The sequence below is a fragment of the Oncorhynchus gorbuscha genome, linkage group LG21 (genome assembly GCF_021184085.1).
Source record: "Oncorhynchus gorbuscha isolate QuinsamMale2020 ecotype Even-year linkage group LG21, OgorEven_v1.0, whole genome shotgun sequence".
Taxonomy (NCBI): domain Eukaryota; kingdom Metazoa; phylum Chordata; class Actinopteri; order Salmoniformes; family Salmonidae; genus Oncorhynchus; species Oncorhynchus gorbuscha.
In genome coordinates, this window is record NC_060193.1 from 15,304,559 (window position 1) to 15,329,429 (window position 24,871).

At 45.0% G+C, this 24,871-nt stretch overlaps 1 protein-coding gene across 2 annotated transcripts in view; it reads right to left on the reverse strand.

Moving 5' to 3' along the window:
- Nucleotides 1–3,347: 3,347 nt before the first annotated feature.
- The window catches only part of LOC124008588 (serine/threonine-protein kinase D3-like), a 29,426-nt gene continuing 7,902 nt past the window's right edge, over nucleotides 3,348–24,871 (reverse strand). The window contains exons 8-21 of one of the 2 annotated variants that reach the window (XM_046319983.1): nucleotides 23,999–24,146; nucleotides 23,605–23,728; nucleotides 22,735–22,812; nucleotides 21,241–21,454; nucleotides 18,579–18,607; nucleotides 18,343–18,415; nucleotides 18,080–18,186; nucleotides 17,622–17,783; nucleotides 17,396–17,494; nucleotides 17,015–17,282; nucleotides 9,616–9,701; nucleotides 6,837–9,032; nucleotides 6,373–6,465; nucleotides 3,348–4,661 (exon numbers count right to left, since the gene is read on the reverse strand). In XM_046319983.1, the coding sequence (XP_046175939.1) occupies nucleotides 8,868–9,032; nucleotides 9,616–9,701; nucleotides 17,015–17,282; nucleotides 17,396–17,494; nucleotides 17,622–17,783; nucleotides 18,080–18,186; nucleotides 18,343–18,415; nucleotides 18,579–18,607; nucleotides 21,241–21,454; nucleotides 22,735–22,812; nucleotides 23,605–23,728; nucleotides 23,999–24,146 (1,553 nt within the window). In that variant the 3' untranslated portion in view covers nucleotides 3,348–4,661; nucleotides 6,373–6,465; nucleotides 6,837–8,867. Of the gene's footprint in view, nucleotides 4,662–5,685; nucleotides 5,743–6,372; nucleotides 6,466–6,836; nucleotides 9,033–9,615; nucleotides 9,702–17,014; nucleotides 17,283–17,395; nucleotides 17,495–17,621; nucleotides 17,784–18,079; nucleotides 18,187–18,342; nucleotides 18,416–18,578; nucleotides 18,608–21,240; nucleotides 21,455–22,734; nucleotides 22,813–23,604; nucleotides 23,729–23,998; nucleotides 24,147–24,871 lie in introns of those variants that run through there. The other variant, XM_046319984.1, reaches the window with a different exon arrangement.

The window sequence follows — 24,871 nt, forward strand, 5'->3', positions numbered from 1 at the left end:
AAGCAGAGCAGCTCAATCATACTCAGGCTCAGGAGCACTGTTTATACCTGCCACTTATATGCGATCCTGTCCTGGTCTTGTACTGATCCTGGTCTTGTACTGATCCTGTCCTGGTCTTGTACTGATCCTGTCCTGATCCTGGTCTTGTACTGATCCTGGTCTTGTACTGATCCTGTCCTGGTCTTGTACTGATCCTGTCCTGATCCTGGTCTTGTACTGATCCTGTCCTGATCCTGGTCTTGTACTGATCCTGGTCTTGTACTGATCCTGGTCTTTGTACTGATCCTGTCCTGGTCTTGTACTGATCCTGTCCTGATCCTGGTCTTGTACTGATCCTGTCCTGGTCTTGTACTGATCCTGTCCTGATCCTGGTCTTGTATCCTGTCTTCCTGTCCTGGTCTTGTACTGATCCTGTCCTGGTCTTGTACTGATCCTGTCCTGGTCTTGTACTGATCCTGTCCTGATCCTGGTCTTGTACTGATCCTGGTCTTGTACTGATCCTGTCCTGGTCTTGTACTGATCCTGGTCTTGTACTGATCCTGTCCTGATCCTGGTCTTGTAGTGATCCTGGTCTTGTACTGATCCTGTCCTGGTCTTGTACTGATCCTGTCCTGATCCTGGTCTTGTACTGATCCTGTCCTGGTCTTGTACTGATCCTGTCCTGATCCTGGTCTTGTACTGATCCTGGTCTTGTACTGATCCTGTCCTGGTCTTGTACTGATCCTGTCCTGATCCTGGTCTTGTACTGATCCTGTCCTGGTCTTGTACTGATCCTGTCCTGATCCTGGTCTTGTACTGATCCTGTCCTGGTCTTGTACTGATCCTGTCCTGATCCTGGTCTTGTACTGATCTTGATCTTGCCAGTTTACACTTAAAATCTAATCAAAATCAGTTCACAATGCATCTTTTAATCGTCTACACATCAGGACAAAGGACTCATGATAGAAGCAGGTCTAAAAGTTGCTTCTCACAGGCTAATCAGTTACTTTTCATGATACCTGTGCTGTAGCAACAGTACATCGTTAATGGGGAAAAACTCAGTGATGCCAAGTGGAAATTTGTTTGCAATCATTTAACAATAACCTATGTAATTAAATAGTTAGTTACATTTATGATTGTGCCGTTATATCCACATTGCAGCACATTTTCCATCAGTCCAACTGTAGCCCACATGAAACAATGAGAAAGAACTGGCTTTTCATTTGCTTGGTGAAGATAAAGGCAATGTATAAATACTCACATTTTTAAAGAGCACTTTAATTAATTTTACACATTAGTTTCTCCCCCACACACACACACACACCTCCTGTCCTCCGCTCTCCTGAGAAACTTAGCTGCACTATCTAACCTCAATTTTTATTTTATTTTTTATTAATAATTTTTTCTTCACATTTTCAAACAGTACATTTATATTTTCCAATGGGGCTATACATTTGGGTGAGTTCTTTTTCTTGCCTGAGTAGCCTCGTTTCACTACCAAAAATAAAATTAAACCATCTAGTGTTCAGCTAAATAAAAACAATGTCAAATACAGGTTGCCTAGTCAAATAATTAACACCCAATCACATTAACCGTTACTCTCTCACGGGAAACCTTCACTCTCGCACAGACATTTAGAAATGAAACATGACAATTTGAAAAAATAAACCACGGGAGTTTATTTAGCGAGAATAAGGACGACTTTCGAATAGTAAGAAATTGTTGTGAACGTTGTGCAACAGGTAATTCATATGTTTACCTAAGTAGTGAGATGGTTTGTCATTAAAAGAATAACAACAATGTACAAAGCCATAATATGACATTTTTTTTTTTTACCTTTATTTAACCAGGCAAGTCAGTTAAGAACATATTCTTATTTTCAATGACGGCCTGGGAACAGTGGGTTAACTGCCTGTTCAGGGGCAGAACGACAGATTTGTACCTTGTCAGCTCGGGGGTTTGAACTCACAACCTTCCGGTTACTAGTCCAACGCTCTAACCACTAGGCTACGCTGCCCCCCATTTGAAATGTCTCTATTCATCCGAGACATTTGTGAGTGTAATGTTCCTCTATTCTGGGCTCTGTTATTTCCTTAAATAAGGAACACTCAAAATGTGCACTTAGAAATCATAACAATGTTAATCAAAATACAGCTGTAGATGGAAGTGAAAGACCAAACATACAGCTGTAGATGGAAGTGAAAGACCAAACATACAGCTGTAGATGGAAGTGAAAGACCAAACATACAGCTGTAGATGGAAGTGAAAGACCAAACATACAGCTGTAGATGGAAGTGAAAGACCAAACATACAGCTGTAGATGGAAGTGAAAGATACAGCCAAACATACAGCTGTAGATGGAAGTGAAAGACCAAACATACAGCTGTAGATGGAAGTGAAAGACCAAACATACAGCTGTAGATGGAAGTGAAAGACCAAACATACAGCTGTAGATGGAAGTGAAAGACCAAACATACAGCTGTAGATGGAAGTGAAAGACCAAACATACAGCTGTAGATGGAAGTCAAAGACCAAACATACAGCTGTAGATGGAAGTCAAAGACCAAACATACAGCTGTAGATGGAAGTGAAAGACCAAACATACAGCTGTAGATGGAAGTGAAAGACCAAACATACAGCTGTAGATGGAAGTGAAAGACCAAACATACAGCTGTAGATGGAAGTGAAAGACCAAACATACAGCTGATGTCTCTCCTGAGTTCTGCCCCGAACAAAAGAAAGATAGCATCTTATATACCCGAAACCTTACGGTGTGACCAGCTTTGTCAAACCCTGCATGTGCAGCTAAAAAACAAGTTGAAAAACAGAAGCTGTCTCTCTGTCTCGCTAACACTCAGCAAGGAGCTATGCAAATCTACCCAGAAAAACAGAGCTGTCTCTCTGGCACACTCAGTCTCTTTTCTCACCTTTTCTCACAGACACGGGGCTGTGGGTTTTGGCAGAGAGCTAGACACAGACAGAGGCCTCAATATTCAGCAATACAGAGGGCATCAGTGCAACGGCTCATAAGCAAATTCATAACAACATAATCAATAGTGGGGTTCTTTAGAAGACCCCCAAAATCAACTTTAACCCTACAAATGTTTACTGTTCATTTCTGATTGTTTATTTCGCTTTTGTTTATTATCTATTTCACTTGCTTTGGCAATGTTTCCCATGCCAATAAAGCCCTGAATTGAATTGAGTGAGAGAGTGAGACATAAATAATTAGCTTTGACTAAAGGCGGAAATTAGAATTTACAAAACGAACAAACATTCTAGACGTAATTCACTGAACGCTCTAGCCAGTCACACTGCGTTAAGTTCGCACCTTAATAAGAAACAGAGAGAGTAAGAGAGAGATAGACAAGAGTTTAAAACCCTTTATTATCAAGCCCCTGAACAGTAGAATCAGTTACTCAATCTATTATTCACTACAATAGAGATTTAGAAACACCCTACATCTTCAAAGATTTCATAGAAAATGTAGCTAATTACTGACTTACTGAGTGTCAGATCTACAGATTAGCAATGCTGTTTATTGTTTGGCAAACAGCCCCATCAGCTGGACAGGTTTATGATAGTTGATCAAGCTGTATGTGCAACCTAAGAGCAAACTATCCCAAAGAAATCTATCCAATGATGTTAGGGGCAAATCCTAACTTCCACTTTAGTCGAATGTTCACTATGTCTCCTATTAACATCAATGCATTAATAAATTAAAATGTAACTCGGAGTGGAGTTTATGATTCTCACCTAAATACGTATTACAGCACATTACATGCTAGTAGGAAAACAGATTAATACCAAGGAACCTATTTTGATTCATTGACTTACAGTACATAGATAATAATTAGTGATGATTAACAATTTTCAGTATTTGACATAAAAGTGAAAATATATCAATGATGAATCTGAGATTACAACAGTAAAGTCAACAAAAATCTCATGATCAAATCAGAAAAGAGCATTATAAAGCTTCACTCTAGTGTGGTGACCTCTACCACAGTTTACACAGCTCTGAAGTATCATGACTGTGCTGATAACAAACCCCAAACTCCTTATAGAGGGGCTGAGTGAATGTTGTCTGAACTCTATGGAGGAGGGTCATTGTGTCAGAAACACTTGATGAATTTGAACATGCAGTATAAGATTAAAACATTGTTTTATCAAAATATATTTAATTCATTCAATCTCCAAAGAGCAACGGTGAAGGAATTATATAGCTAAATATCTATTCGTTGAGGGGGGGAAAAGCACGGGGATTTCTACCACAGTTTATGTCAAAGCATAATCCCAGGATAGAGGGGCTGAGTGAATGTTGTCTTGGCTCTGTGGAGGAGGGTCATTGTATCAGAAGAGACGCTGTAGAAGGACAGAGTACCTGCCTTGTGATTCAGGTACACTCCTACTCTGGAAGACAGAGGGCCTGATACTTTGGTGGTGGAAACTCTCATCATTGCTGGCGCAGTTGAAACTCCAGGACGTTTCAGTGATGACCCTCTAATGACGTCTTTATAGGAGACTGCTATATGAACACTCCTCTCAACCACCCAGTAACAGCGTCCAGACTGGACCTGGATGGTCACGATATGGTTGGGGTTGTCTTGTATATGTCACCTTTCTGTTCTCCTCAGACAGTTTGTGTGCTGTGTGTGGGTCCAGTGTGAGCTGACGGGAGTCTAGGAGAAGAGCAGAGCAGAGACCAATGACGGGAGATAGATAGAACAATAAGTTCACTTGGTCCCACTGTATTTGAAGTGCATCTTATGAATGCTTCATATACACTGCATAAATGGGTCACAAGTCCTCTATAACCGTATTTCATGGTCTATAATAGATTCATATATGTGAGCAAATAAATGTATGGTTATGTCACTAGGTTATACCACATAACGGTTATAGATGATTTGTGAAGAGAACATTTAGCAATTTTATACCTCATTTCATACAATTCTACTCATTAAACCATGGGGCGGAGAGAAAAATGTTCCGTTTTACAGCTCATTTCCTGCAATTCTACACATTTTGCAATAAGGTGAGACAAATGTTTGCAATTTTTTTATATGACAACTGATGATCAATGTGCCTCATCCCGGTCAGTAATGCTTACTACAAGTTGAGATAGCTGGCTGCTAGACTAATTTACCAATAAATAAATAAAATATCTGACATGGGATAATTGAGAGACTGCTGATGCACAACCAAATTTATAAATGGCACCTTCTGTATTCTATTATTCTGAATCTCAACAGTAAATTGAGACCCCGACTGAGTCCCCCCCCCAATCATAAAAATAAACCATTTATTTTTATTGGTCTGCGGGCCACCAGTTGCCCGTCAATGCCTCAGAACCACTGCAATTTGCATACCGACCCAATAGATCCACGGATGATGTAATCTCCATAGCCCTGCACACTGCCCTGTCCCATCTGGACAAGAGGAATACCTATGTAGGAATGCTGTTCAGTGACTACAGCTCAGCCTTCAACACCAGGTGCTGTATATATCCTCGTTACATCTGTTGTATTAGACGCATGTGACAGATACCGTTTGATTTGATTTGCAACCGCAGGGCTCTCCAGAGGGTGGTGCGGTCTGCCCAACGCATCACCAGGGGCACACCGTCTGTCCTCCAGGACACCTACAGCACCCGGTGTCACAGGAAGGCCAAGAAGATCATCAAGGACTTCAGCCACCAGAACCACGGCCTGTTCACCCCACTAGCATCCAGAAGGCGAGGTCAGTACAGGTGCATCAAAGCTGGGACCGAGAGAAGGAACAGCAGCTTCTATCTCCAGGCCATCAGACTGTTAAATAGTCACCACTAGCCAGCCTCCGCCCAGTACCCTGCCCTGAACTTTAGTCACTGGCACTAACCGGTTAACACCCAGATACTCAACCCTGCACCTTAGAGACCGCTGCCCTAGGTACATAGTCATGGAATACTGGTCACTTCAGTAATGTTTACATACTGTTTTACACCCTTCATATGTATATACTGTACTCTAGACAAGACCTATCCTATATAATAATTGCTGTACAAATACTATTCTATCCTACATATTCTACAAATAAACAACATATTCAATCCATATATTCATGTCCGTAATGTCTATACGTCCCATCATATACATATATATTTATTTATATTGTGCTTTCCGACATTCCTCATCCTAATATTTCTATATTTTTTTATAAAAAAATTAAAACACATATTTGTGTGTATTGATTTGTGTTGTTAGATATCCCTGCACTGTTGGAGCTTGGAACATAAGCACTCCTCTACACCTGCAATAAAATGTTTAATATGTTTATGTGACTAACACTATTTTATTTTATTTGCAGGGAAGTGAAAGGGTGTCTCTATTCAGGTAAAAATAGAATACTCACCTTGAGAATCTCCTCAGCCTGCTGGAGCTCCTTCAGAAGCTTCTCTCTGTCCTGGACTCTCTGCTGGAACTGCTGACTCATCCCCAGCTGGCTCTGTGGAGAAACACTCTTCATTGACCAATCAAGATTTATTGGTAGAAACTCTTCTAATGTCAATGTTTAATGTCAAAATAATATGACACCATATGGCACAGCCAATAGTATGCTAATATCTTTACAAACATACAAAGTCATTATCTAGGTTGTTAGTTCAATGATTATTGCTTTACAGTACATGTATCAGAGAGCTCAGACTGAACTTTGGACTCGTAAAATGAGATGATGGGGTTTGATAGCAGCAAATGGTGATACATTTGGAGAATCTTTTTCATGTGAATAACTGCGCATGTTCTCTCATATTCAAACAGCCCTCCCATATTATCTTAAATGATTTGTTCATCTCCAACAAGTTGTTCTGGTCTTACCTGTTTCTCAGTTCTCTCTGCTGCAGCTGACACTGCATCATGGCCTTTATGTTCATCCATAACACACAGATAACAGATACACTGTTGATCAGTACGACAGTAAACCTCCAGCAGTTTGTCATGAGAACATATCTGCTCCTGTAGTTGGGCGGTGGTCCAGGGATTTCATAGTGAGATTGGAGGTGAGTCTCACAGTAAGACACCAGACACATCACACAGGACATGAGGGGTTTCTGGTCCCAGTGCAGAAATCACAGGCCACACCTCCAGGTCCAGCATAGCACAGAGCAGGAGGGGAAGCATCCTGGAGTCATGTCTTCTTCACTTTCTCCACCGCCTCAGTCAGCATGTTATTTTTCATCAAAGTTGGCCTTTGAGTGAAGGTTTTTCCTGCACTGGGGGCAGCTGAAGACACCCTTCCAATCATCTTGATCCCAGCATCCCTCAATACAGCTCCAGCAGTAACTGTGTCCACATGGGGATGGTGACCGACTCCTTAAAGTAGATCCATACAGAAAGAACAACAGAGCTGGTCCTGGTTCAGCAGACATCCTTGTTGAGCCATTTGGACTGTTGATCACTCTCACACAGACAGAGCACACAGAGACTCCGATCAGTTTGGATTGATAATGACAATGGAGTAGGAAAAAGCACAAACAGGTCAGAGAGAGAGAGAAGAGAGTGTGACATACAGACAGACACAAAGGCAGAGACAGACGGAGAGAGACAGAGGTGTCTTGCAGCCCAAAAATCTGAGGGGGAACAAAGTACATGAGGCTTGAGGGAGTTCTGGAGGGAGCTAGGCCGTCAGTCCGGAAGGTGGATAATATAGCATGTTTCAAACACCTGAATAATATTTTCCCTGAAATCTAGAGCCACACTCGTTATGTTTAATTCTATGAAAAAAAGTATTTTTTTCTGCATATTTAAGCATAACTCTTAAGCTGTCTGTACCCTCCAGACTGGTCCTTCTTTTTATAAAGAAACTAAATACCCTTCTCTGCATCTCTTCTAAAATCTGGGCATAAGATTAAAAGGAATGATTTAGTACATTTAGTTATTCCTTGCTTTTCTAAAGTTTACCAACCTTGCCAGCAGGCATGCCAGCTAATATACTATAGTTAGACAAGCTAGCTACTCTAGAAATGGCTTCTTAGTAGCTAGCTATGAGGTTGGGAGATTGGGAACCTATCTGGGCTGGCTAAATTCAACTTTATACAATTGCTAGGTTGCTAGTATTATTACAGAGAAACAACAACAACAACAATTAAACAGGACCAATCTGTGCCCCCTATGGACATGACTCCTCTGGAGAGAGAGATGAGACTGATCACTTTTGTTCTCAGAAGAGGTTGTGGGAGGGGTTTTGCCAGAGGGCGGGGTTAGGGGGAAAGGGGGAGGAGAGAGCGATAGAGATAGAGAAAGACAACCTAGATTTATACCCTTTTAGAGCCTTTAATATAAACCCCCTAAGCAATAGCACCAATTAAATGTATCTATTTTTCACTCTATATAGAGGATTTTAAACACCATACATTTGCAAATATTTGATAAAAAATTAAGCAAGTTACTGAGCAATGCTGTTTATTGTTTGGTGAACAGCACCATCAAGCGGACAGGGGTATCGAGAGCATCACGGCCTGGGACGGCAACCACACCTCCGCTGATCGCAAGGCTCTACAGAGGGTGGTACCATCAGCCCAACGCACCATGGGGTGCTCACTGTCTGACCTTCAGGACACCTACAACACCAGGTGTCACAGGAAGGCCAAGAAGATCATCGAGAACTTCAGCCACCCGAGCCACGGCCTGTTCTCCTGGCTTCCATCACTCAGATGCAGGCAGTATAGGAGTATCATGGCAAAAAAAATCACAGTGATCATATAAGACTTTTGTCCATAAAAAAAACATAGGTCGCTGTGTGCTTCTTTATCAGTTCATCAGAATTCATTTTCTTTTTGCTGGTCACCACCGAAACACACCAGTAGTCATCTTGTCCAGCCATTGACCTTTCACCTTTGTGCCTTAGGGTCACAGGCTGTTGTCGTGCCCTGGGGTCCAGGGGAGGTGAGAAGGGAAGTGCAGGCCTCTCTCCTGAGCGTGGTGTCTCCAGCGGTCCTCGTCTCCCTTATGGGTCAGGTACTGGCAGCCCATCCTCTGCTCAAACTCCCTCAGGTCACACCACAACTGGAAGTCCTGGGGTGTTAAGGTCATGGTTTTGGTTAAGAATAGGGTTATGGTAAATGGTTAGGAGAAGGGTTGGGATAGGGTTATGGTAAATGGTTAGGAGAAGGGTTGGGATAGGGTTATGGTAAATGGTTAGGAGAAGGGTTGGGATAGGGTTATGGTAAATGGTTAGGAGAAGGGTTGGGATAGGGTTATGGTAAATGTTTAGGAGAAGGGTTGGGATAGGGTTATGGTAAATGGTTAGGAGAAGGGTTGGGACAGGGTTATGGTAAATGGTTAGGAGAAGGGTTGGGATAGGGTTATGGTAAATGGTTAGCAGAAGGGTTGGGATAGGGTTATGGTATGTGTTAGAGTTATGGCTAGGGTCTCTTGGTCCTCCCACCCTTACGGGTGGTCAGCTCCCACTCAGCCCAGTCAAATCCCTTCTCTGTCCTGATACACCAATGGTGGAACATGCTTCCCCATGACGCTAGGAGAGCAGAGTCCCTGGTATCTTCAGAAAACATCTGAATCCCTACCTCTACACACAGTATCCTAAATAACCCCCCAGCCTTTCAGTGATTGTCCATTCATACAGGTTGAGGTCTCTTACCTGTAGCCAGGCGTGTCCCAGGGCCTTCCCCACACTGAACCTACGTCTCACTGACACCTGGAGAAGGTTGTTGATCAGACTCACCGCTACAGAGATAGAGACAGAGACAGGAGAGAGGCAATGTCAGCCCTGAATGCTGATTCATTGGCCTCTGCTCCCCGCCTTTGACAAAACACTAGCGGAAAACTCTGCTCACCCTCTAGTGAGATGTTAGACCAGGGTAGACAGTGTGCAGACTCACCCTCTAGTGAGATGTTACACCAGGGTAGACAGTGTGCAGACTCACCCTCTAGTGAGATGTTAGACCAGGGTAGACAGTGTACAGACTCACCCTCTAGTGAGATGTTAGACCAGGGTAGACAGTGTGCAGACTCACCCTCTAGTGAGATGTTAGACCAGGGTAGACAGTGTGCAGACTCACCCTCTAGTGAGATGTTAGACCAGGGTAGACAGTGTACAGACTCACCCTCTAGTGAGATGTTAGACAAGGGTAGACAGTGTGCAGACTCACCCTCTAGTGAGATGTTAGACCAGGGTAGACAGTGTACAGACTCACCCTCTAGTGAGATGTTAGACCAGGGTAGACAGTGTGCAGACTCACCCTCTAGTGAGATGTTAGACCAGGGTAGACAGTGTACAGACTCACCCTCTAGTGAGATGTTAGACCAGGGTAGACAGTGTGCAGACTCACCCTCTAGTGAGATGTTATACCAGGGTAGACAGTGTACAGACTCACCCTCTAGTGAGATGTTAGACCAGGGTAGACAGTGTGCAGACTCACCCTCTAGTGAGATGTTAGACCAGGGTAGACAGTGTGCAGACTCACCCTCTAGTGAGATGTTAGACCAGGGTAGACAGTGTACAGACTCACCCTCTAGTGAGATGTTAGACCAGGGTAGACAGTGTACAGACTCACCCTCTAGTGAGATGTTATACCAGGGTAGACAGTGTACAGACTCACCCTCTAGTGAGATGTTATACCAGGGTAGACAGTGTACAGACTCACCCTCTAGTGAGATGTTAGACCAGGGTAGACAGTGTACAGACTCACCCTCTAGTGAGATGTTAGACCAGGGTAGACAGTGTACAGACTCACCCTCTAGTGAGATGTTAGACCAGGGTAGACAGTGTGCAGACTCACCCTCTAGTGAGATGTTAGACCAGGGTAGACAGTGTACAGACTCACCCTCTAGTGAGATGTTAGACCAGGGTAGACAGTGTGCAGACTCACCCTCTAGTGAGATGTTAGACCAGGGTAGACAGTGTGCAGACTCACCATCTAGTGAGATGTTAGACCAGGGTAGACAGTGTACAGACTCACCCTCTAGTGAGATGTTAGACCAGGGTAGACAGTGTGCAGACTCACCCTCTAGTGAGATGTTAGACCAGGGTAGACAGTGTAAAGACTCACCCTCTAGTGAGATGTTAGACCAGGGTAGACAGTGTACAGACTCACCCTCTAGTTAGTTGTTAGACCAGGGTAGACAGTGTACAGACTCACCCTCTAGTGAGATATTATACCAGGGTAGACAGTGTGCAGACTCACCCTCTAGTGAGATGTTAGACCAGGGTAGACAGTGTGCAGACTCACCCTCTAGTGAGATATTATACCAGGGTAGACAGTGTACAGACTCACCCTCTAGTGAGATGTTAGACCAGGGTAGACAGTGTACAGACTCACCCTCTAGTTAGTTGTTAGACCAGGGTAGACAGTGTACAGACTCACCCTCTAGTGAGATGTTAGACCAGGGTAGACAGTGTACAGACTCACCCTCTAGTGAGATGTTAGACCAGGGTAGACAGTGTACAGACTCACCCTCTAGTGAGATGTTAGACCAGGGTAGACAGTGTACAGACTCACCCTCTAGTGAGATGTTAGACCAGGGTAGACAGTGTGCAGACTCACCCTCTAGTGAGATGTTAGACCAGGGTAGACAGTGTACAGACTCACCCTCTAGTGAGATGTTAGACCAGGGTAGACAGTGTGCAGACTCACCCTCTAGTGAGATATTATACCAGGGTAGACAGTGTACAGACTCACCCTCTAGTGAGATGTTAGACCAGGGTAGACAGTGTACAGACTCACCCTCTAGTGAGATGTTAGACCAGGGTAGACAGTGTACAGACTCACCCTCTAGTGAGATGTTAGACCAGGGTAGACAGTGTACAGACTCACCCTCTAGTGAGATGTTAGACCAGGGTAGACAGTGTGCAGACTCACCCTCTAGTGAGATGTTAGACCAGGGTAGACAGTGTGCAGACTCACCCTCTAGTGAGATGTTAGACCAGGGTAGACAGTGTGCAGACTCACCCTCTAGTGAGATGTTAGACCAGGGTAGACAGTGTGCAGACTCACCCTCTAGTGAGATGTTAGACCAGGGTAGACAGTGTAGACCAGACTCACCCTCTAGTGAGATATTATACCAGGGTAGACAGTGTGCAGACTCACCCTCTAGTGAGATGTTAGACCAGGGTAGACAGTGTACAGACTCACCCTCTAGTGAGATGTTAGACCAGGGTAGACAGTGTACAGACTCACCCTCTAGTGAGATGTTAGACCAGGGTAGACAGTGTACAGACTCACCCTCTAGTGAGATGTTAGACCAGGGTAGACAGTGTACAGACTCACCCTCTAGTGAGATGTTAGACCAGGGTAGACAGTGTACAGACTCACCCTCTAGTGAGATGTTAGACCAGGGTAGACAGTGTACAGACTCACCCTCTAGTGAGATGTTATACCAGGGTAGACAGTGTACAGACTCACCCTCTAGTGAGATGTTATACCAGGGTAGACAGTGTACAGACTCACCCTCTAGTGAGATGTTAGACCAGGGTAGACAGTGTACAGACTCACCCTCTAGTGAGATGTTAGACCAGGGTAGACAGTGTACAGACTCACCCTCTAGTTAGTTGTTAGACCAGGGTAGACAGTGTACAGACTCACCCTCTAGTGAGATAATATACCAGGGTAGACAGTGTGCAGACTCACCCTCTAGTGAGATGTTAGACCAGGGTAGACAGTGTGCAGACTCACCCTCTAGTGAGATATTATACCAGGGTAGACAGTGTACAGACTCACTCTCTAGTGAGATGTTAGACCAGGGTAGACAGTGTGCAGACTCACCCTCTAGTGAGATGTTAGACCAGGGTAGACAGTGTACAGACTCACCCTCTAGTGAGATGTTAGACCAGGGTAGACAGTGTACAGACTCACCCTCTAGTGAGATGTTAGACCAGGGTAGACAGTGTACAGACTCACCCTCTAGTGAGATGTTAGACCAGGGTAGACAGTGTACAGACTCACCCTCTAGTGAGATGTTAGACCAGGGTAGACAGTGTGCAGACTCACCCTCTAGTGAGATGTTAGACCAGGGTAGACAGTGTACAGACTCACCCTCTAGTGAGATGTTAGACCAGGGTAGACAGTGTGCAGACTCACCCTCTAGTGAGATATTATACCAGGGTAGACAGTGTACAGACTCACCCTCTAGTGAGATGTTAGACCAGGGTAGACAGTGTACAGACTCACCCTCTAGTTAGTTGTTAGACCAGGGTAGACAGTGTACAGACTCACCCTCTAGTGAGATGTTAGACCAGGGTAGACAGTGTACAGACTCACCCTCTAGTGAGATGTTAGACCAGGGTAGACAGTGTGCAGACTCACCCTCTAGTGAGATATTATACCAGGGTAGACAGTGTACAGACTCACCCTCTAGTGAGATGTTAGACCAGGGTAGACAGTGTACAGACTCACCCTCTAGTTAGTTGTTAGACCAGGGTAGACAGTGTACAGACTCACCCTCTAGTGAGATGTTAGACCAGGGTAGACAGTGTACAGACTCACCCTCTAGTGAGATGTTAGACCAGGGTAGACAGTGTGCAGACTCACCCTCTAGTGAGATGTTAGACCAGGCTGGACAGTGTACAGACTCACCCTCTAGTGAGATGTTAGACCAGGGTAGACAGTGTGCAGACTCACCCTCTAGTGAGATGTTAGACCAGGGTAGACAGTGTGCAGACTCACCCTCTAGTGAGATGTTAGACCAGGGTAGACAGTGTGCAGACTCACCCTCTAGTGAGATGTTAGACCAGGGTAGACAGTGTACAGACTCACCCTCTAGTGAGATGTTAGACCAGGGTAGACAGTGTGCAGACTCACCCTCTAGTGAGATGTTAGACCAGGGTAGACAGTGTACAGACTCACCCTCTAGTGAGATGTTAGACCAGGGTAGACAGTGTGCAGACTCACCCTCTAGTGAGATGTTAGACCAGGGTAGACAGTGTACAGACTCACCCTCTAGTGAGATGTTAGACCAGGGTAGACAGTGTGCAGACTCACCCTCTAGTGAGATGTTATACCAGGGTAGACAGTGTACAGACTCACCCTCTAGTGAGATGTTAGACCAGGGTAGACAGTGTGCAGACTCACCCTCTAGTGAGATGTTAGACCAGGGTAGACAGTGTACAGACTCACCCTCTAGTGAGATGTTAGACCAGGGTAGACAGTGTACAGACTCACCCTCTAGTGAGATGTTAGACCAGGGTAGACAGTGTACAGACTCACCCTCTAGTGAGATGTTAGACCAGGGTAGACAGTGTACAGACTCACCCTCTAGTGAGATGTTAGACCAGGGTAGACAGTGTGCAGACTCACCCTCTAGTGAGATGTTAGACCAGGGTAGACAGTGTACAGACTCACCCTCTAGTGAGATGTTAGACCAGGGTAGACAGTGTACAGACTCACCCTCTAGTGAGATGTTATACCAGGGTAGACAGTGTACAGACTCACCCTCTAGTGAGATGTTAGACCAGGGTAGACAGTGTACAGACTCACCCTCTAGTGAGATGTTAGACCAGGGTAGACAGTGTACAGACTCACCCTCTAGTGAGATGTTAGACCAGGGTAGACAGTGTGCAGACTCACCCTCTAGTGAGATGTTAGACCAGGGTAGACAGTGTACAGACTCACCCTCTAGTGAGATGTTAGACCAGGGTAGACAGTGTGCAGACTCACCCTCTAGTGAGATGTTAGACCAGGGTAGACAGTGTGCAGACTCACCATCTAGTGAGATGTTAGACCAGGGTAGACAGTGTACAGACTCACCCTCTAGTGAGATGTTAGACCAGGGTAGACAGTGTGCAGACTCACCCTCTAGTGAGATGTTAGACCAGGGTAGACAGTGTACAGACTCACCCTCTAGTGAGATGTTAGAACAGGGTAGACAGAGTACAGACTCACCCTCTAGTGAGATGTTAGACCAGGGTAGACAGTGTACAGACTCACCCTCTTGTGAGATGTTAGACCAGGGTAGACAGTGTGCAGACTCACCCTCTAGTGAGATATTATACCAGGGTAGACAGTGTACAGACTCACCCTCTAGTGAGATGTTAGACCAGGGTAGACAGTGTACAGACTCACCCTCTAGTTAGTTGTTAGACCAGGGTAGACAGTGTACAGACTCACCCTCTAGTGAGATGTTAGACCAGGGTAGACAGTGTACAGACTCACCCTCTAGTGAGATGTTAGACCAGGGTAGACAGTGTGCAGACTCACCCTCTAGTGAGATGTTAGACCAGGGTAGACAGTGTACAGACTCACCCTCTAGTGAGATGTTAGACCAGGGTAGACAGTGTGCAGACTCACCCTCTAGTGAGATGTTAGACCAGGGTAGACAGTGTACAGACTCACCCTCTAGTGAGATGTTAGACCAGGGTAGACAGTGTGCAGACTCACCCTCTAGTGAGATGTCAGACCAGGGTAGACAGTGTGCAGACTCACCCTCTAGTGAGATGTTAGACCAGGGTAGACAGTGTACAGACTCACCCTCTAGTGAGATGTTAGACCAGGGTAGACAGTGTACAGACTCACCCTCTAGTGAGATGTTAGACCAGGGTAGACAGTGTACAGACTCACCCTCTAGTGAGATGTTAGACCAGGGTAGACAGTGTACAGACTCACCCTCTAGTGAGATGTTATACCAGGGTAGACAGTGTACAGACTCACCCTCTAGTGAGATGTTAGACCAGGGTAGACAGTGTACAGACTCACCCTCTAGTGAGATGTTAGACCAGGGTAGACAGTGTACAGACTCACCCTCTAGTGAGATTTTAGACCAGGGTAGACAGTGTACAGACTCACCCTCTAGTTAGTTGTTAGACCAGGGTAGACAGTGTACAGACTCACCCTCTAGTGAGATATTATACCAGGGTAGACAGTGTACAGACTCACCCTCTAGTGAGATGTTAGACCAGGGTAGACAGTGTGCAGACTCACCCTCTAGTGAGATGTTATACCAGGGTAGACAGTGTACAGACTCACCCTCTAGTGAGATATTATACCAGGGTAGACAGTGTACAGACTCACCCTCTAGTGAGATGTTAGACCAGGGTAGACAGTGTACAGACTCACCCTCTAGTTAGTTGTTAGACCAGGGTAGACAGTGTACAGACTCACCCTCTAGTGAGATATTATACCAGGGTAGACAGTGTACAGACTCACCCTCTAGTTAGTTGTTAGACCAGGGTAGACAGTGTACAGACTCACCCTCTAGTTAGTTGTTAGACCAGGGTAGACAGTGTACAGACTTACCCTCTAGTTAGTTGTTAGACCAGGGTAGACAGTGTACAGACTCACCCTCTAGTTAGTTGTTAGACCAGGGTAGACAGTGTACAGACTCACCCTCTAGTGAGATATTATACCAGGGTAGACAGTGTACAGACTCACCCTCTAGTTAGTTGTTAGACCAGGGTAGACAGTGTGCAGACTCACCCTCTAGTGAGATGTTAGACCAGGGTAGACAGTGTGCAGACTCACCCTTTAGTTAGTTGTTAGACCAGGGTAGACAGTGTACAGACTCACCCTCTAGTGAGATGTTAGACCAGGGTAGACAGTGTACAGACTCACCCTCTAGTGAGATGTTAGACCAGGGTAGACAGTGTGCAGACTCACCCTCTAGTGAGATGTTAGACCAGGGTAGACAGTGTACAGACTCACCCTCTAGTTAGTTGTTAGACCAGGGTAGACAGTGTACAGACTCACCCTCTAGTTAGTTGTTAGACCAGGGTAGACAGTGTACAGACTCACCCTCTAGTTAGTTGTTAGACCAGGGTAGACAGTGTACAGACTCACCCTCTAGTTAGTTGTTAGACCAGGGTAGACAGTGTACAGACTCACCCTCTAGTTAGTTGTTAGACCAGGGTAGACAGTGTACAGACTCACCCTCTAGTTAGTTGTTAGACCAGGGTAGACAGTGTACAGACTCACCCTCTAGTTAGTTGTTAGACCAGGGTAGACAGTGTACAGACTCACCCTCTAGTTAGTTGTTAGACCAGGGTAGACAGTGTACAGACTCACCCTCTAGTTAGTTGTTAGACCAGGGTAGACAGTGTACAGACTCACCCTCTAGTGAGATGTTAGACCAGAGCAGACGGGGGTACATGAAGGTAGCGTTGGTGATCTGCTGACTGATGTCCTCATCCTCGTTGAAGGGGAATGTTCCGCTCAGGCTGACGTACAGGACCACGCCCACAGCCCACATGTCCAGCGAACGGTTGTAACCATGGATACTGATGACCTCGGGCGCCAGGTAGGCCGGCGTCCCCACCACTGAGCGGCGGAAAGACTTCTCGCCGATGATTCGGGCGAAGCCAAAGTCACACAGCTTAACCTGGGAGGAAGGAGGAGAGGAGTCAGCGTAAAGTCTGATGTGGAAGGATTATTAACCAAGTAGAGAGTCACACAGACAAACTGAAGGAACTAGACAAGTGTACACACACCGACCTGAGGGAAAGGATCTGGGGAGGCCACCAATACATTCTCAGGTTTCAGGTCACAGTGAGCAATGTGTTTGAAGTGCAGGTAGCGCAGGGCCTCTAGAATCTACACACACACACGCAGCAAATTATAACAGACAAGTGTTATAAAAGTACTACTTTTCCCCAGAACTACTTCAGTACCGCAGACCGTTGAAGAAACAATCAGTGTTCCCTTGCTACGTGACCAGTACCTGTGTAACCAGGAAGCGTGTCGTGCGCTCTGGCAGACGGCCCTTTTCATTGGACAGAATCATCTCCAGCATGTCTCCATGGAGCTTCTCCATGACAACGAAGACATGCTCCAGGGTCTCAAACATTCCCTCCAGTAGAACTACACCCAGGTGAGACAGATTCTGGACACACACACCACAATGGATGTTTTATTTATTTAACCTTCATTGAACTAGGCAAATCAGTTACAATGACGGCCTACACCGGCCAAACCCAGATGACACTGGGCCAATTGTGCACCGCCCTATGGGACTCTCAAACACGGCCGGTTGTGAAACAGCCTGGATTTGAACCAGGATGTCTGTAGTGACACCTCAAGCACTGAGATGCAGTGCCTTAGACCGCTGTGCCACTCGGGAGCCATGTTCATTTCAACTCCCTGTAATACAAATTGAATCCAAACACACAGCTCCTTCACCTGTAGAATTGCCTGCTCGTTCCTCAACTGTCTCTCCTGTTTGGTTGGGAAACGGGTTTTGTCGATGACCTTGATGGCCACTGGGTGACCAGACTGTCTGTGGGTGCCTGGGGACGAGAGTAGACTCTCAGCTAGCCATCTAATACAATGATAATACAGTATATCATCTGAAATGAAGAGACTAAAAGGTTCCTAACAGGTAACAGTATAGAAAGGATCTCTTCTAGTGTAACGTATCGTATCTAGAGTGATGTCAAACCCACCTCCATACACCACTCCAAACTGTCCCGAACCAAGCACCTCCTCGGTGAAGATCTGATACACTGAACTGATGTCCTGAAAGACACACACACATACACACACACACACACATGTACAGAGCATACAAAAACAGTGTTAGTTACTCATCTATCCATTTCAGACAAAAGCAACGAGTCTTTGAGAGTTCATACACAATATAGAGCCATTACCCTCCATCCTACCAACCCCTCCCACTTACCGGTTTCTCTCCACTCTGGGGTCCATGGTCTATAACAGAAAGAGTATTCTTTGATCAAAAGTTATGGAATATGGACATGAACTAAATCTAACATCCCTTAGGATCACAGCTTTACTTCAAAATCATTATGCAAACCATGTGAGAGACCATCCCTTGGCATGTCACAGAGATATGGAGAGTTTGGCCAACAGTGACACAGGATGCCATGGTGAGGAGTCGGGGTGCTCACAGAGGGTTCAGACAGAAACCTCAATGACCAGATTGTCTAAAATACATTACTCGGATGTCACTCATTTGCATGTCTCAGAACAATACGACACCACATAGTTTCTAAACCCAGAGGTGCAACATATTGATGCTACCGGGAACATTTGCGAAACAGACCACGCAGACCAGGCTGAGTTTCAATAGGCTGTGTTCAAGAGGATCAAAAACGCAATGTATAGCAGGGATAAAATGTGACTGACTGACTGATCTACAAACAATAACGAGTCGTTATTTATGATGAGGTGATTTGTAGATCAGTCATTCGGTTGTTGCTCTCGAACACGGCCATTGAGAGAAGCTTCCTTCATTTCAAATGTTCTCAAAATCAAAAGGCATGACCTAGATTCCAATGTCTTACGTAGTTGAACATGTTATTAAGGTTTGCCGTGTTCGCGGTTTTCCTGTACATTGTTCTACTTTGAAAACGATATCGCAGGTGAGCATATATGGGTTGCGGGTTTTGGGGCTACTTCTATATTGCACTGCGGCCGCCACGGCATTTCTCTTTTCTATTATCATCTATGAATTTCACTGTGACCAACTGCTGCTGACTACCAGGCAGTCAGGCATATGAGGCAGGCTGCTGCTGACTACCAGGCAGTCAGGCATATGAGGCAGGCTGCTGCTGACTACCAGGCAGTCAGGCATATGAGGCAGGCTGCTGCTGACTACCAGGCAGTCAGGCATATGAGGCAGGCTGCTGCTGACTACCAGGCAGTCAGGCATATGAGGCAGGCTGCTGCTGACTACCAGGCAGTCAGGCATATGAGGCAGGCTGCTGCTGACTACCAGGCAGTCAGGCATATGAGGCAGGCTGCTGTTGAGAGTTAGTGAGAGGTGGCGGGGAAGGAGCTTCATGTACAGTCAGTGGAAGTGAGGGGCGAACCGGGGGGGTGGTACAGTCGAGAGAGTGTGCAGCACCATGAATTCAACAACGAACAGCAGCGCTAGATAGCTACATACTTCTCCCTCAAAATGATTTGCTTCTTTCTTTGTATCCTGACCGCCCCCAGTCCTACCAATATTTAAAGCCAACACATGAAGGGAGAGAAACTGACAAATAATCGTCCAATAGTTTCAGAGAGGATCGAACAATGTGCTTCCTCTGTGTATGTATCCAGCTAACTAGCGAACATTGGGAAGAAAGTTGAAGTCAGAGGAACGAACCGGTTTGACGCGACAGTTTACTGGCAAGATACGATTCTACTGTCAGAATGGCAGGTAAATGGGCGAAAATATCGCAAAGACAGGGAAAGAGAACGGGATATAAAGGAATGGACTAAGAGCACCCCAGGAGATGACAGACGGTGTGTAACGTTATTGCAACAAAAAAAAATCGAGTCCATCACGCCGATCTTAATTCTCATGCACAAAACGGAGAAACACAAGAGAAATGCGGCTCCATTGTCTAATGCAATAACATTGTCTGACACAGGAACTACATTTGTACGGGAGAATAACACAGTTAAACGATCAGTTACAGATGGCTGCACATATTGACATGTCTCTCCAGCATTGCAACTGTGGATCACCTGGGATGTGTTGTTGAAGACATTGCTAACAAAGGAATCAATATCCACATAACAAAATGCACAGAGCTCATAAATGCATTTGTAGGGCCTGAGCTAGTAAAGGACATTGGGAATGAGTCTTACTCGTTGATTATTGATGAAAGTCACAAGAAAGAAGCAACTGTGTGGTGATAAGATACCACAGCAATAAACTCTCAAATTATAAGCACATTTGGAGAAATAATCAACAATCCAGCTGGTAATTCAATGACCATTGCCTTGTTCCAGTTTCTTGATGAAAATAAATTGCCCATTGACATCTATGTCTGTTCCTCTACTCTCTGTCTCTCGTGTGGTGATGGGGAATGGCAGCAGCACAAACAGGCATGGGGATCACCAGCATGTCCCTCCTTCGGCCCCTCACTGGCTGGAACCCTGTTGCTGAGGGTCCCCACCTCTTAACCATTCACTATCAATCACTTGGTTTGATTAACCAATAACAAAGGGAGAAATGCGGAGAAAGCAATTTGATCATATTGAGATGGTCATTGCGGAGAAACCTATTGAATAATTGTGCTAACTTCTCTCTTGCCGCTGAAAAAAATGCCGTAGTTTTCAGTCCTTATTTTACCTCGTAAAAGAAGTGACATACTAACGTTTTCATTTTCATCAACAACTTTATATGGACGGAGCGCATTTGATTTGACGGCCTGTACATGTGCAGTTCGCCGCGAGTCGACCGTTAGACCCGATGACATGTTTATGCACATGAGTTTAGCTGGCCAACGTCGCCTACAAGTGTGATTCTGCCCATCTTCATACGGTACTGTCTTTGACTACACTTCTACCACAGTCCAAACATGCTAGCTAACTCTCTGACTCACCCTGTCCCTGTTTGCCCGCCTGCCCGCTGCTCTGGACGGGCATCAGAGCCTGGCGTACTGCGGTCTCCCAGGCCTGCCCGTCCCTGCCCGCCAGCACACAGTATACCAGCGTGCCCGTCACCACCTCGAACGAGTGCGCACTGTTGTCTGGCAACAAGGGGCCAGACAGTTGAGCGGGGCCTCGCACCTGCAGCACATTAGACAGAGGAAGCTCCTAGAGATGGAGGGAGGGAAGACGGGAAGGAGAATGGATGAAAATGTAAGGAAAAGAATGAGACATGGGATAATTTTATTTAACTAGGCAAGTCAGTTAAGATCAAATTCTTATTTACAATGACGGCCTACCGCGGCCTAACCCAGACGACGCTGGGCCAATGGGACTCCCAATCACGGCCATTTGTGATACAGCCTGGAATCAAACCATGGTCTGTAGTGACACCTCTAGCACTGAGATGCAGTGCCTTAGACCGCTGCGCCACTCGGGAGCCCAAAATAAGGAACGGTGGAAGACAGAAAAAAAACATTTGTTGATATTCTATTTGGCCACTAGAGGTCAGTACTGTCGTGTTGAGGTGACTGACTGGCCTTGGTTTGGGAAACGCCAGATGATTCTCATCCCATTTTTAAATGTTTTATTTGACCTTTATTTAACCAGGCAAGTCAGTTAAGAACAAATTATTATTTACAATGACGGCCTACCAAAATACCTCCTGCAGGGATGGAGGCTTGGATGAAAAATAAATGAAATAAAAATATAGGATAAAACACACATCACGACAAGAGACAACACTACATAAAGAGAGACCTAAGACAACATAGCATGGCAGCAACACATCAAATCTAATTGTATTTGTCACATTCACATGGTTAGCAGATGTTAATGAGAGTGTAGCGAAATGCTTGTGCTTCTAGTTCCGACAATGCAATAATAACCAACGAGTAATCTAACTAACAATTCCAAAACTACTGTCTGATACACACAAGTGGAAGGGGATAAAGAATATGTACATAAGGATATATGAATGAGTGATGGTACAGAGCAGCATACAGTAGATGGTATCGAGTACAGTATGTACATATGAGATGAGTATGTAAACAAAGTGGCATAGTTAGTGGCTAGTGATACATGTATTACATAAGGATACAGTAGATGGTATCGAGTACAGTATGTACATATGAGATGAGTATGTAAACATAGTGGCATAGTTAAAGTGGCTAGTGATACATGTATTACATAAAGATGCAGTAGATGATATAGAGTACAGTATATACATATACATATGAGATGAATAATGTAGGGTATGTAAACATTATATTAGGTAACACAGTATGGTTGCAACACAACATGGTAGCATCACAAAACATGGTACAAAAATTGTTGGGCACAGACAACAGCACAAAGGGCTGCAGTAGATATCTCAGATAGGGGCAGTGTGGTCTGAGGCTGAGCAAGGGGCAGTGTGGTCTGAGGCTGAGCAACAACCAGTGACCTACCTTGTAGTACTTGGTGCTTGTCTCATTCTGATACAGAGTAATATTCTTCCAGTCCAATATCCAGTAATGACGTTTCCTCTGACAAAAACAATAGGAAAGTATGTTATAGGTGTTCTCCGTCTCTCTGTGTGTGTGTGTGTGTGGGGGGGGGGAGGGGGGGTGATAAAAAATATATATTATTGAGTGCTGCCTTATGGGGCTCCCAATCACATCCGGTTGTGATACAGCCTGGAATCAAACCAGGGTCTGTAGTGATGCCTCTAGCACTAAGAAGCAGTGCCTTAGACCGCTGCGCCACTTGGGAGCCCTCTTTTGTTTTAGGCAAAGACCCAAAACAGCCACATCAAATTAATATTTGTCTTGATGAAATAACATGGAAAACAACCACTTTCTGTGCAGTTTTCATTTACCATCCTTACAAACCACTTAATGTAAATGTACGTTACTGTATTGTATATAGGCTGGTCATCTAGGTTAGAACCTGTAGACTTTCCATCACCATGAAGAAAAACAATGTTCAATACAGTAACTGAGTACATTGAGACATCAAGTGGTTTGCGATGTGGCTCAGCATGGTGCTTACAATGCTCGGGTTGTGGGTTCGATTCCCACGGGGGACCAGAGTGAAAATGTATGCACTCACTGCTGTAAATTGCTCTGGTTAAGAGAGTCTAGTAAAATAAACGAATAAACCATTTCAGTTCACATAGAAATAAGTTACATTTACAAATCCATTGATTTGATATTTTGCACTGGGCCTTTACTGGTCCTGTATTAGCAGACCGATGTAGACGTCTTCAGCGCGGGCAAAACAAATGTTCTTCTGCATCCCCCCTTCCCCCTCTGCAGCTACTGTGTGTGTGTTCTCACCAGTGTGTCGGTGTTGGTGTGATGCAGTAGCCAGCCCGCTCTCAGGACTCCACTGGTCCTTCTCTTAGTGTGACGAACTGATTGGACCACCCGCATCAGAGGAATATAACTACTGAAACACGGACTGGGAGAGGGGGGGGTGGAGTGGGAGGGAGGGAGGGGAGGGGGAGGGAGGGAGGGATGGATGGAGAGATAGGGTGGAGGGTTGAGGGGGAGGGATGGAGAGATAGGGAGGAGGGGGGGGATGAAAGAGGGAGAGAGGACTATTACAACTTCAGTTGACAGACACTGATGTACTATACTCTATCATAAGTAAGTAATCATCAAAACTCAAAGTGGAAACATACTGAACTTTACGTCCTATCAAAGCCCAGCATTTTGTTATCACTCTTACGTGATTGGTGGCTGTTGTCCCACCTCCTTGATCTCAGCAAATGGGTCCTCAGTAGACGGCTCATCGTCATGGTCTTCTAGTGATGTCATACTGCATCTCATATCCTCCTCCTCTGTGTCGTCCTTATAGCCCAGACTGGCCACGGAGTCTGTGTAACATCTTTACTGCATCAATACTAAACCACAACACTAAACCACTACAATAAACCACAACACTAAACCACTACACTGAACCGCAACACTAAACCACAACACTAAACCACTACACTAAACCACTACACTGAACCGCAACACTAAACCGCAACACTAAACCGCAACACTAAACCACAACACTAAACCACTACACTGAACCGCAACACTAAACCACAACACTAAACCACTACACTAAACTGGAAACACTTATCTCCCTCACTAGCTTTAAGCACCAACTGTCAGTGCAGCTCACAGATTACTGCACCTGTACATAGCCCACCTATAATTTAGCCCAAACAACTACCTCTTTCCCTACTATATTTAATTAATTTATGTATTTTGCTCCTTTGCACCCCATTATTTTTATTGCTACTTTGCACATTCTTCCATTGCAAATCTACCATTCCAGTGTTTTACTTGCTATATTGTATTTACTTTGCCACCATGGCCTTTTTTGCCTTTACCTCCCTTCTCACCTCATTTGCTCACATCGTATTTAGACTTGTTTATACTGTATTATTGACTGTATGTTTGTTTTACTCCATGTGTAACTCTGTGTCGTTGTATGTGTGGAACCCCTTTGCTTTATCTTGGCCAGGTCGCAATTGTAAATGAGAACTTGTTCTCAACTTGCCTACCTGGTTAACTAAAGGTGAAATAAATAAATAAATAAACCACAACA